Source organism: Pinus tabuliformis, chromosome 7, assembly GCF_031772625.1.
Source record: "Pinus tabuliformis cultivar Carrire ecotype Pingquan chromosome 7, CPIR1, whole genome shotgun sequence".
In the NCBI taxonomy this organism is placed as follows: Eukaryota; Viridiplantae; Streptophyta; class Pinopsida; order Pinales; family Pinaceae; genus Pinus; species Pinus tabuliformis.
In genome coordinates, this window is record NC_142293.1 from 570,374,774 (window position 1) to 570,387,293 (window position 12,520).

General features: G+C 32.0%; 1 protein-coding gene across 2 annotated transcripts; it reads right to left on the bottom strand.

Annotated features, from left to right (window-relative positions):
* Positions 1-2,233: 2,233 nt before the first annotated feature.
* Positions 2,234-12,062, bottom strand: LOC149248699 (putative beta-D-xylosidase 5). Of its 2 annotated transcripts, XM_089456100.1 has the most exons (7): positions 11,633-12,062; positions 9,987-10,274; positions 9,693-9,862; positions 7,540-7,637; positions 5,864-6,211; positions 4,252-4,665; positions 2,234-2,977 (listed from the first exon to the last, which is right to left on the bottom strand). In XM_089456100.1, the coding sequence occupies exons 1-7, from the start codon at positions 12,032-12,034 to the stop codon at positions 2,289-2,291; spliced, it is 2,409 nt and encodes an 802-aa protein (XP_089312226.1). In that variant the 5' UTR covers positions 12,035-12,062; the 3' UTR covers positions 2,234-2,288. The 2 variants fall into 2 exon arrangements, with proteins under 2 accessions (XP_089312226.1, XP_089312227.1); XM_089456101.1 differs by lacking the exon at positions 4,252-4,665.
* Positions 12,063-12,520: the final 458 nt, after the last annotated feature.

Sequence of the window (12,520 nt, forward strand, 5' to 3'; positions counted from 1 at the left end):
ACATTATCTTCGATGAGAAAGACCCAAATTGAATATATATTTACTTTCCAAGATATGAACCGAGAAATATCCCATTCTACTCAATAGATTAGATGACAAAGCCAGAAAAATAATATCAACAACATAAAACTATATTAATATTAATTATAATTGTATAACAATAATATATAAATTATATCATTATTAAAAACCATTTTACAATGATTATTGAATGATACACTATGCAAATTTCATGACAAATATTATTATTAAATGAAATAAGTATTAATATATCTATATAAATAATATATTAATAAATTAATATTAATTAAATATTTTCTATAATAAATATTTTCCATAATAATAGGTAAGAAATAATATTGATATAATTTTATGTTGATATTGTTTTTTTTTAAATTATATACAAATTAGTTTTAAACCTAAATATACTTTAACTATAAACCTAAAACCAACTATATGATAACATGTAAATATTGTACAATGTAGGTATACACACATGCATAATAGGTTTAGGGATGTTTGGTTTGAAAACACCCAACAAAAAGATATACTTGACCAAACAATGAACTCCTGACTTATCATCCAACTCTGACTCTCTCACACCCTCAACAAACCTTCCATCCTTGGCTTCAATTTTAGACTTCAAACAAGGCACATTCCTGCTTAAAGCCAGGGAGTAACACCCCTAGCTTTGACAACTCATCCCTTTGCCATACACGGGAACCTCACCGGAGAGACAGCGCACTGCCCCTCCTCACCTCCCATCACCCCTCGAACAACATGCAACGTAGACTTTTTGCTACACATGAGACTAGGGACCGGCTTGTGGAAATTTCCAGGATGATGATTACTGATATATTGGGACTCATATCAACAAGTTTGATTCCTTACTACATAACCCTAAAGTCTGCGCTTTATGGCATATGACTCTTAATGTTTAAAAATAGATTGAAACAAATCCTCAAATACCCAAATTGAATATATATTAGGATAGATTTCAATGTTTATGGAGTCACTTTGGAGTGATTGATACATTTTATGGGAGAGACTGCCCATTTGCGTTCACAACTAGTTCTTTATGTTTTCTTTGGTAATAGTGGGTTGTTTAATTAGCATGGAATAATAATGACTATGGTCATAATTGTGAATAATATTATTAATTAATTGGTCACATATAGACATGTATTTAGTATATTGTAATTTTGAATTTTTTATAACGGTGCTTCACAATATACAAAGTTATATGACGCTATTTACAATTAATGATACTTTTTATTTTATTCTTAAGCATTTATATAGTTAATGGAGATTAACATTTATCCCCAATATATTTTCATTTATAAGTAATTCTTTATAATTGTTGTGTATTGAAAATGTGTTTTGATACTCACACTTCTCAATGTTTTTTTATTTATTACAATATAATTTCATCCATTTGAATAATGAGTTGTATATATACACATTAAATTAATGTAGATATAATTTTGATATCAATTTTAAGTAAATTGAATAATTACTAATATAATAACAATATATTAGATAATATTATTTTACGCTTAAAATTTATATGTAATGTAATATCATTTTAGTTATGCGAGTGTAGATCCATGTTAACTCTAGATCTATCATGCCCAAGGATAAAATCTAAGGTGAAAACTTTTCCTCAAGCTTTAGACTCAAATAAAGGTTTGCACCTTGAGAGATTTGATCCATCTCATTGCTTAATATATCCAGAGCTAAGATCAGAGCTAAGATGGATCTGGTTTTATTAATTTTGAAAATGTGAAATATATCACTAGTTAAGTGTTTTTGATGTTTACTAACTTCTATGAAATTTTTTGTTGAATGCAAAAATTACATATCCCAATATTAAACATATTATATAGGTAATCTATATTGATGTAATAAAACTTAGTTACAATCTACATATCTTAATGATAATCTTATATATAAATTAGAAATCTATATGATAAAATGGTTAAATAAATTAATAATAAAAATTAACTAAATTATTATTATAAAAAGAATTAATATATTAATTAGTAATTATTTTTTATAAAATAATATAGTTAATTTTTATTTATTATTAATATTTAAATGAAAAATAACCCATCAAATAAATGTTTTGAGGTTTATAAATACTAATTAAGCAAAACGTACCTATCCCAACATTTGAACGAATAATAAAATTAATTCATTGCTGACATCGAAAATGATATATAACAATTACTCTTCATTTATTATTAAAAAAAACCCAATTATATAATAAAAAAGGCGATTTTCATAGATCACTCTTGGACCATTTTCACAGATCGCTCCTTTAACCTATCATACCTAAGCAATAATATGTGGTGCTCAAGATAATCATCCCCAGTTTTGCATGATCCAACGGATAGGGTGTGCTTCCCGAGAAGCAATTTCCTTCTACCTTCCCTGTCAACTATACTCAAATCCTTGCACACATCAACTCTAAATTGAATTCTCTGGTACTCTCTTGCCTTCACTTCCACCCTGTTGAATCCAATTAGTTGCTTCTTTGGAGAACCAGCAATATGATAAAGAAAAGGAGTCTTGGAGAAGAGCAAAGCCACGTGATTGCCCGTTCGCATACCTTTATTTTTCACTTCTACAACGAAATCAAACATCAATCCTTTGCAATCTGTATCACCAACTTCAATAAATTCTTCTGCGTAAAGAGGGTCTTCGTTGGTATGCAAAATATTACTCTCATTGGAATGTGAAGAGAGCTTTTTGGTTGTTTCAAGAGATACTGAAAGGACCTCTGGTGCAAATACAAGGGAAAACTGAAAACTGGTATAACTCAGCCCATATCCAAAATCATACACAGTCTCTCCTGTATAGAATCTGTAAGTTCGACCAGGGTATCCTGTTGTATGATTGGGTCGCATATTCATATCTGTCATAGGAACCTTTGTGACGAAATCCTGAGGATACCAAGTAGAAGGAAGCCTGCCACCTGCATTCAGTACAAATGGATTATTTAGTCAGTGATAAATTTCTAGATCTTTGTGAAATCAATCAGGTAGTGCAAGAGTTTATTAGAATCGGGCAGAGTTGTGTGCTGCATAGTTTAATCCAGAAGATTTGGGATAGAGTCAGTGGAAGTAGAAGTGCAATTGGGATTGTCTTTATATTCCTAAGCTTAACCTAACAACTCACAAAGTTTTTAAACTAATCAATATAATTTTCTGGAAAGAATTTTAAATTAGTTGGCAAACATATTTTAATGTAGAATTTCTATTCTTAAACTATTAATTTAGGCTAAATAAATTTTGGTTATATATAAATGAATGTTATAAATAATAATGAGTAACTTATCATGGAAAAATTTATTAAAATTTGAATAATTTTAAATCCTTATAAAATTGTTGGGTGAGCAGTTTCTTAATATAAATCTAATTTTTTAAATTTATTAAAAATCATTGCAACGTAACCAACTGTGTAATACACTACTACTATTGATTAACATTAAGACTGAGCATATACTAATTATATTCCCTTGAAAAACAATTATGCCCTCACTTTTTAACCTGAAATACTTTTTAACTTTAAATAAAAAACCTGAGAACTAAACATGACCCGTAGAAAAAATTACTCCATTATTTTTCTAATAAGCTTCTAATAAGAAACCAACGGAAGAACCATCACAGGAGAGCATTGCAATGCCACTTGGGTGGGTAGATGCTCCAAGCCGAACCCTTGGAATGGGAACCTATGAAGTATGGAGAGGTTTGCACTTGGATGTATGCTATAAGGTAGATGGAGGAGCAAGATAGAGTAAGAATAAACTTGGTTTGAGCAGCCAGGATCTTCAGAATTTTGGAACCATGATGAGAACTAAAAGAAAGGTAATTTTGGAAGTTTAGTTTGAAGGGTATAGAAAAGAGAAAGTAAGATGGATTTGGCTTCTTTTGGGCGGTCAGGATCTTGATAATTCGCAAGATTTTGAAATAAGAGTTTAAAAAAGTTAAAGATGTTTTGGAAGTTTAGTTTGAAAAGTATAGAAACGATAAAAGTAAGATGAGTTTGAAAGAAAAGTTTTAAAAAGTTATGACTAAAATTAGAGAAAATTAAAAGTACAGTAATGAAAATGATATGCCATAAGTTTATTAAATGAAACATTCAATGCTCCTCTCAAAATGCTTAATACATTTGAACTTTATATAAATTTTACTACTCACTTTAAAATTAAAATTATGATCGAATCTGGCTAAATTGTCCACAATTTACCTGGATTGTAATCACCAAAAATGGTTTGAGCGATAGCGTCTCCCCCAGCTTGACCAGGATATCCTACCCAAAGAATGCCAGATATCTTGTCATTATATTTAGCGAATGATATATCAATAGGCCCTGCTGACATGATAACCAATATGACGGGCCCTTTCGCAGCACTAGTCACGTTAGATACTAGGCTTTGCTGGTTTCCAGGTAAGAGCAAATCCACTCTGTCACGACCTTCGGCTTCTTTGGACTGATCAAGACCCACAACTAATACTACTGCATCTACAGTTGTTGCTGCTTGCACTGCTGCGTCGATCAATCCACTCCCACTACAAGAAACATCTGTACATCCTGGCTGATAAATTGCCTTGCTGTATTTTTGCAGACCTTGCAAAGGCGTGGTATATTTGCATGGCACTCCTGTACACATGATAACAGATGCTATCATTGTGCATGGAGAATAAGGTATTTTAAATTTCTTATTGACATTCAAGTCTTAGACTCGAACCGTGCAAGCAAAAGCACTTTGTCCATCACCGGTCGATCATTATGTTAATATTAATAGGCTGACTTCACTCCTTTGCCATTGATATACAAATGAATGAATTGCACAATGTTAATATTTATATTCTAAAATACTTTTATCTTTCTAAACCATCCATAAATTCACAGTTAATATATCTTTGCATTCATCGATATTATAATAATACATTTTAACTTTAAATATTTAGGTAATATAATAATAAAGTTTATAGTTTATCTTCTTTAATTAATCTGTTGAACTGGAATATTTCAAAATTTAATTAATCTGCTGAGCTGGAATATTTCAGAATCTATTGAATATGAGCTAAGTCAATGTTTGTATCACTTTTAAATCAATTTCAAAATATTATTGTACACCAAATTCCAAAATATTTTTAAATCCACAATCAAAATAAAAATATCCCCTCTAATCACTGCCTTTTGCCCTCTAATCACTCCCCTTTACCCTCTCAACAATTCATAAATCCACAGTTCAGAGATATGTTTACATACATGGATCATGTTGTTGGAGTAACTCCTAGTCAGATAGTTACTTGCTATTAGAAAAATATAGTGAGTTAGAAATGAATGGTTATATGATTGGTTAAAATAGAATAATTGAGTTTAACATAACTGTTATATAAGATACTAAATGTAACATAGGAAATGGCATAATTTAATGTTTTCCTCTGTGGAAAATTTCTTTTTTCCTCCTTATTTGTTTCAGACTATTAAAACCAATACATATATAACATTAAAGTTTATACTTTAAACACTTCTAGATAAAAGTGAGATTATGAATGCAAGTGTAATCCTTCTAAACACTTCATAAGGATGGATTCTCCATCTTCATGGATAAATGATGAAGTATATACCTTACACTAATATATATGATATTTTACACTAATATATATATGATATCTTTATTTCTGTTGTAGATTCATAAATGATTTTGATCTTTTACCCCTCAAATTCCTGGATATTCTCTAAATCTGCCATTGACATGATATATTCACGAGTATTATTAAAAAACTATAAAAGTGGTGAACAGAACCGCAAGACACTGATCAAATTACTTGCATGGATGTTACATTACCTGCGTAATTGCCGATCATAACTCTGGTTACATTTGCATTAGGACCAATAACTGCCAAAGACATTGTGTTGTTAGGTGATAGTGGCAATGAACCATCGTTTTTCAAAAGAACAATGCCTTGCTTGGCTGCGTCCAAAGCCAGTTGTTGATGCTCCGCAGTGCACACATCGCTCGGGCCTAGATTCCCGAACTCTTGCTTCGACGGATCCCCATCGAAAAATCCAAGACGCATTAACACCACGTAATTATTCACAAGCGCTTGATCGACCACAGAGATGTTGACTTTTCCAGTATTTACTGCATTTTGTGTGTATTTTCCAAGGAATGTTCCACAGTTTAAGTCCAGCCCTGCCAAAATATTTAACATAATTAACCATTTCAGTTGCACATCTTAACGATCTTAATATATTTACAAATAAGTAACAATTTCACTTTCACGCAATAACGACGATTTTTTTTATCCTTTCTAATAACCATGTGAATGGTTGGAGTAATTTGAACATAGATTAGAATTAAATAGACGTAAAAGAATATATCCAACAACCAATGATGTAGATATTTCAGTCATTAGAGTTTCAATAAAAGAAGTGCCTGGGAACTAGAGTTCTGATAAAAGAGGAGCTTGGAGCTTTGGAATTGGTAACTTATGGTAGCATTTTTATCGGTTGGGTGGTCAGTTTTATCTTAACCTTCTATTGCCCTTATGAACACAATAATTTAGTTTGATGTACAATATATTTTCTCAAGCAATGAAGTAATGGAAAGGGCTCATTGCTATCTGGCATTAAATGGCTGTTTAGCTGCAAGCTCAATAGCCATATAAAACAGACGCATGTGGTCTTTTCCGAACACTCTGTCCCCACTGAAAACTATATAGCTATTGAGCTTGCAGCTAAGCAAGCATTTAATGCCCGATAGCAGGCTCATTAGCCTTTGCCTTTCTCTTTGTACTTTATTTGCTGTGCTCTTTATTTTTAAAAAGGATTGAGGTACTGTAGTCTCTAGTTATTTTTACAGGATTTTTTTACAGGATTACATGGTATCTTGACTGTAACTCTTTCTCATGATATCTGAAATTCGTTGTTTTTTTTTTTTTTCCTTTATTTTCTTTTTACTTTTCGTTTATGAGGTGTTAAGAGTTCCAATAATAAAGCTTTGGAATTGGTAAGCTTATCTTCTAATTATGATTAGAAGTTTCCATTACTCCTATATGCATAACATATATTCAGCTTTGGAATTGGTTAGCTTATCTTCTAATTATTATTATTAATTTTCGTTTATGAGGTGTTAAGAGTTCCAATAATAAAGCGTTGGAATTGGTAAGCTTAACTTCTAATTATGATTAGAAGTTTCCATTACTCCTATATGCATAACATATTTTCAGCTTTGGAATTGGTTAGCTTATCTTCTAATTATTATTAGAAGTTTCCATTACTCCTATATGCATAACATATTTGCATAACATATTTTCTCACACAATAAAGTAATTTCTCTTAATTTTTCTTTTGGTACGAATTTTTTTTATAGAAGGATTGTTAGCCTTTGCGGTCTGATCCGAGACTATTTTTATATTCTTAAATCAATAATACCAAAAATGTATATCCAACCACCAGTAAAACAGATATACCAAAAATAATTTACCTGATATAAAATAAACTGTTGTTATTAAGTAGTACCTGCTTTTAGAGCAACAGCCACGGCGTCCTCGGGCGTTTCTGTATAGTTGATTGATTTGTACAACACTTCAACAGAATCGCAATCCGAAACAATGTATCTATCCAAGTACAGGATGCCAAACACAAATTCGGACGTTAGATCATTCGAAAAGGGTAAACATTATGCACGGAGCTGTGTTAAATGCTCTAACAGGAAATGTATATGTATATATTGCATTGAATTGCAATAAATGTTTTATAACTCTATACTTATTGATCTCCTTTGAATAGGGCCACCAGTAACGAGCATAACCCACATGTAGTGTTTTCCTCAGTGGAGTGCGAGAAGTTTCAGTGAACCGTCCATGTCGTGCTTCAAAGAGTATATATATATATATATATTAAGTGCTGTCAATAAATATGTGGATTTACGCTCTTGAACTTAACCTTATTCTACTCATGGTAAAGTCCAAATATAAGCTTTTATGAAATGCTGGAATAAAACTGTTAAACGTCATTACTGATTATATACCTGTAAACCTCACATTACTGGTTATGAATTGCTATTTTGACGAAAATTCATGAAATTAGAAAGGCTATTAATGTTATATATTTAGGTCATCAAAACATGGGTTCAGGTTTGTGAAGTTTGTCAAAGTGGGTTAAGGAGGGTGGTTGGTAACGTTGAGGGGGGAATGTTTAAAAAGGCTGTCTGCTAATGTTATATATTTAGGTCATCAAAACATGGTTTCGGGTTTGTGAAGTTTGTTAAAGTGGGTTAAGGAGGGTGGTTGGTAACGTGAGGGGGGAATGTTTAGAAAAGCCGAGTAGTCATACAGTATCAGAGGTGTGCAACCCGTAATTACAATTGAAGGGTTAACCTTGTAACCTGGCAGGCAAGTTGGTTAATTGAGTATTTTACTGAGAGATCAGAGTTCAACGGTCGTCCTTATCTTGATTGTCTGGTTGGACAATTCAGTACAACAGTTAAGTTAACCCTTGATTTCACAGATAGTACATCCGATTACCCCAAACTCAATTAGAATAAGTTCACATACAGTCGAAAACCAAATAGATCACAAACACAATATAAATATTCAACGAAGTAAACTACCCACTTACACTAAGACGACTTGACTAGGACACTTCACTGCATACGCAAGTGCAGAGGAAAAGAGTGATGTGCATTTACTATTATACCGATTTAAGTTCAACATTAAGTAATTTTCACATTTATTGGGAATCAGTTATATGAATTAATGATCATATTGGAAATAGGGGACTAACTGATTTAATGGTAAGGATTTGGAAATTTACTAATGTTTGTGGTTTTTCGTGTAATAGCAAACTCCAACATAGTATCTTAGCCTTTGTCCAAGTCTTATTGTTTGAGGCAGATGTTAGAGTAATTGTCACACACCTCATCGAGAATCAATTACATGAACAGTCACTCAGAATAATGGGAAAAGTTTAGAAGTTTACTAATGCCTAAAAATTTCAATGTATTTAAAACCTAACAAAAATGCATCACTAAGGGAAACTGAAGTTTTGTTTGAAGGGTGTAGGGAGCAAGAAGGCAGGGGAAACACCATGCCAAGTGCATTCATATTGGATATATATATTAAGGGAAAAATGACAATATATTGAGCATATAATAAAAGATAAAGGGTTTTTTTATATTGGTATATTGAGTTCATATTGGTGGGGGTTAAATAATGCCATTTTTAGAGGTATTTTCCAATATGTAGTTAAATTAAAAGTAATTTTTAATATGTCCAGAATTCACTAGTATCAAAAATTCATTTAATAAAACCCCTTAACAGTCACCCTAGACTTCTCTCAGAAAGAAGTTGCAGATGAATAGGCTTGTCATAGAAAAAAATTGAGGCCTGGTTGAAGGAATTGGGGCAGGCGTTTCTCATATGGCTTGAGATCAGGATAAAGTGCGCTCAAATTGCTTATTCAATCATCTCATTTTTACTAATAGAGGAACTCTTCTGTGGATAACTCAAAGGCTTAAAACTCTCAAAACTTAAAAAGAGATATCACACATTTTTCCATCTATGATATTTTTCCGGATTCCTTGACAGAAAACTCTGTAAGTTACACTAAGCATGGTAATCGTATGAAGATTTCTGATAATACAAACATTGCCTTCATTTCAGTTGGCTTACCCGTCCAAACCCCATTGGTCTCTCACAGTTCCTTTGAGCAGATTCTCATCAGCACAAGTAGGAATGCCATTGACTCGATTGTATGAACACATAACGCTGCTCACATGTCCATCTTGAACACAGCTCTTGAAAGGAGGTTGATATGTATCCTCCAGATCTTGTTGAGTAACCTACAATAATCAAGCAATAGCCATAGAAAGATAATAAGTCACCTTGGATCCAACTGTATTTGACAAAAGCTAAAAGATAATTGTGGAGATTAGTTAAAGCCAATGTATGCACGGCAAACTATACCTTGGCATCAAAGTGAAAACGATCCACTCCTTGCCAGTTATCAAGATCATAAGCAGTGTAATGTTTGCAGCAGGCTGAAACCTTGAGTTTGTCATTAGTACTATCACCCGTTTCCTGAAGACCTCTAACATAGTTGGCAGCATACTGGCTTACAACCAATGGATCTTCCCCTGGAGTTTCTTGGCCACGGCCCCATCTTGGATCTCTAAACACGTTTACGTTGGGGCTCCAATACGTCAAACCAGCCAACCCTACGTTGTGCATCGCCCTTGCTTCTGTGGATACAGCCTGCAATAATCCATCATGAAATTATGAATCAAAAAACTATTGAAGCTTACGTTACATGAGTAACCTAATCCTCTCGTAAAATAATAATATTTTATTACAAACAAATTTATATGAATTAGAATATTATTATTATGCGTTGTCTAACTATTTTATAAGCTAAGTGTTGTTGTTTTTTTATAAATAATTATTATTTGGAGATACAATTTTGATATGAATTAGGATACTATTATTATGCCAGGTCTAATTGTTTAGGTTTTGATTTTGATTTATTTATTATTATTATTATTATTATTTAAATTTGTTGATATAATTATAAATAAAATTGTAATTTTATTTATATATATATATAGATATATATATATATATATATATATATATATATATATATACTTGAATTATAAACTTTAACCTATATATTACAAAATTTACATAGAAATATATTAAAATAATTCAAAACAAAAAATAATTAAATTATACTTTATCATTATTCCAAATCTAGAAAATGAAGTATTATCATAACTGCACCATGAAATTACACCATGAATCAATTGGTAGATGAGAGAACGATGTTTTAAGGATTTTGTTTATTCAGATAATAAAGAACGCCAAAATTTAGAATCAATTGAATTCCCAACCTCTCGTATCACACTGACATTCAAACTACCAAAAAAGGGTTTTCTCATACCATGCTTGGGTGGGATATTCAAACTACCAAGAAAAAAAGGTTTACTCATACTATGCTTGGGATATTGTGCTGGAGTGTGTGTTAGACTATGGCAAAGTTAATTTCCCATAGTTTAAGTGTTTTATTGTTCTTGAGTATGTGTTAGACTATGGAAAAGCTATAGTTCTCATACCATGCTTGGGTAGGATATTGAAACTACCAAAAAAAGGTTTTCTCATACCATGCTTGGGATATTGTGCTTGAGTATGTGTTAGACTATGGAAAAGTTAATTTCCCATAGTTTAAGTGTTTTATTGTTCTTGAGTATGTGTTAAATTATGGAAAGGCGCCTACAGTTGAAGTGTTTTATGTTTAGAGTGTTTTTTTTTAATATTTTTAATGGAATTTATTTAAAATTTAAGATTTGGTAGGATTTAAAATTTGAGTTGTAAAGTTTGTATAATTTAAATAATTTAATTTTTTTTAAGAAATTGAATTTATTTATTATTTAAAATTATATTTGTAAAATTGAAAATTGAAATATTTAAAAATATATTTTAAACCTTAAAAAATTACAACTTCAAACTTCTAAACTAATTATATCCCCTAAAATAATTACACAAATACATCATTTTATTTTTTTATCGCCTAAAATAATTGCAAAAAGAGATTTAATTTTTTTCACAAAACTTACCTGTCCAATCTTGTACCACAGAGTTACATTGAAAGAAGCAGCAGTGAGTATGACTTGAGGAAAGCTTGTAGCACCAAGCACAGGTGTACGGAATTTAACGCCAGGACCGACGTTGGAGACTCCATGTAAGGCTTCAGACCACCATTCATAACTTGGAACTCCCAATCTAGGCACACCTGATGCTGAATTGACGAGCTGTCGCACTTTCTCTGTAAGATTAAGTCTCGCCACAAGGTCTTGGGAGCGCTGAGTAAAGGACAAGGAGGTGTTGCAGAAACGAAGCCTACTTATGTCGATTTTTCTTGGATTGCATGCATAATCAATGGTCGATTGTCCCTGAACTGCACAGGGACTCAGGACAAGGGAAATAATAATAAACAGCACAATATGACTTAGTTCCATGGTTCGTTGATGGGGGGCAGCAGCAACAGTAAATACTGTGAAAGGATCCCATCACAAATCCAGCGAACACATCTCCTTTTTATAAGGTTGTGGAGATGAATCGGTCCTCAGGGTTGCTGCAAGAGTGCGCATTCTTGCTTTCGAGTGTGAACTATCCATTCCTCATGGCCCTTTTACGTAAAAGCAAATTTTTGAATTTTTTGTCACCTTGGAATCCACTCACACTCATGTCCAGGTAGCCATGAAAGTGAAACATGATCAATAATCAGAATTCGTATATACACTACTTTAATACTTTAATAGGATAACTTGTAAATACATATATCTTCTGGTTAATAATCAATGCAAGCAATGGCCTACCAGGTGATGTTATGTTTAAGGACCGACAGGCTTACTTTAGGACGAATACTGCATTCATAAATATAAAAATGTACGATGATAAAATTCGTTACACTATCCTTAGATTTGATTCACGGCTTCAATTCT

Coding starts and splice junctions, on each gene's coding strand:
- LOC149248699 (XM_089456100.1), bottom strand. CDS start 12,034: ATGGAACTAAGTCATATTGTGCTGTTTATTATTATTTCCCTTGTCCTG. Junction 7,638..9,692: donor GACCAATGGGGTTTGGACGG/GTAAGCCAACTG, acceptor GTACTTGGATAG/ATACATTGTTTCGGATTGCG. Junction 2,978..4,251: donor TTTTGGTGATTACAATCCAG/GTAAATTGTGGA, acceptor TACTGAATGCAG/GTGGCAGGCTTCCTTCTACT.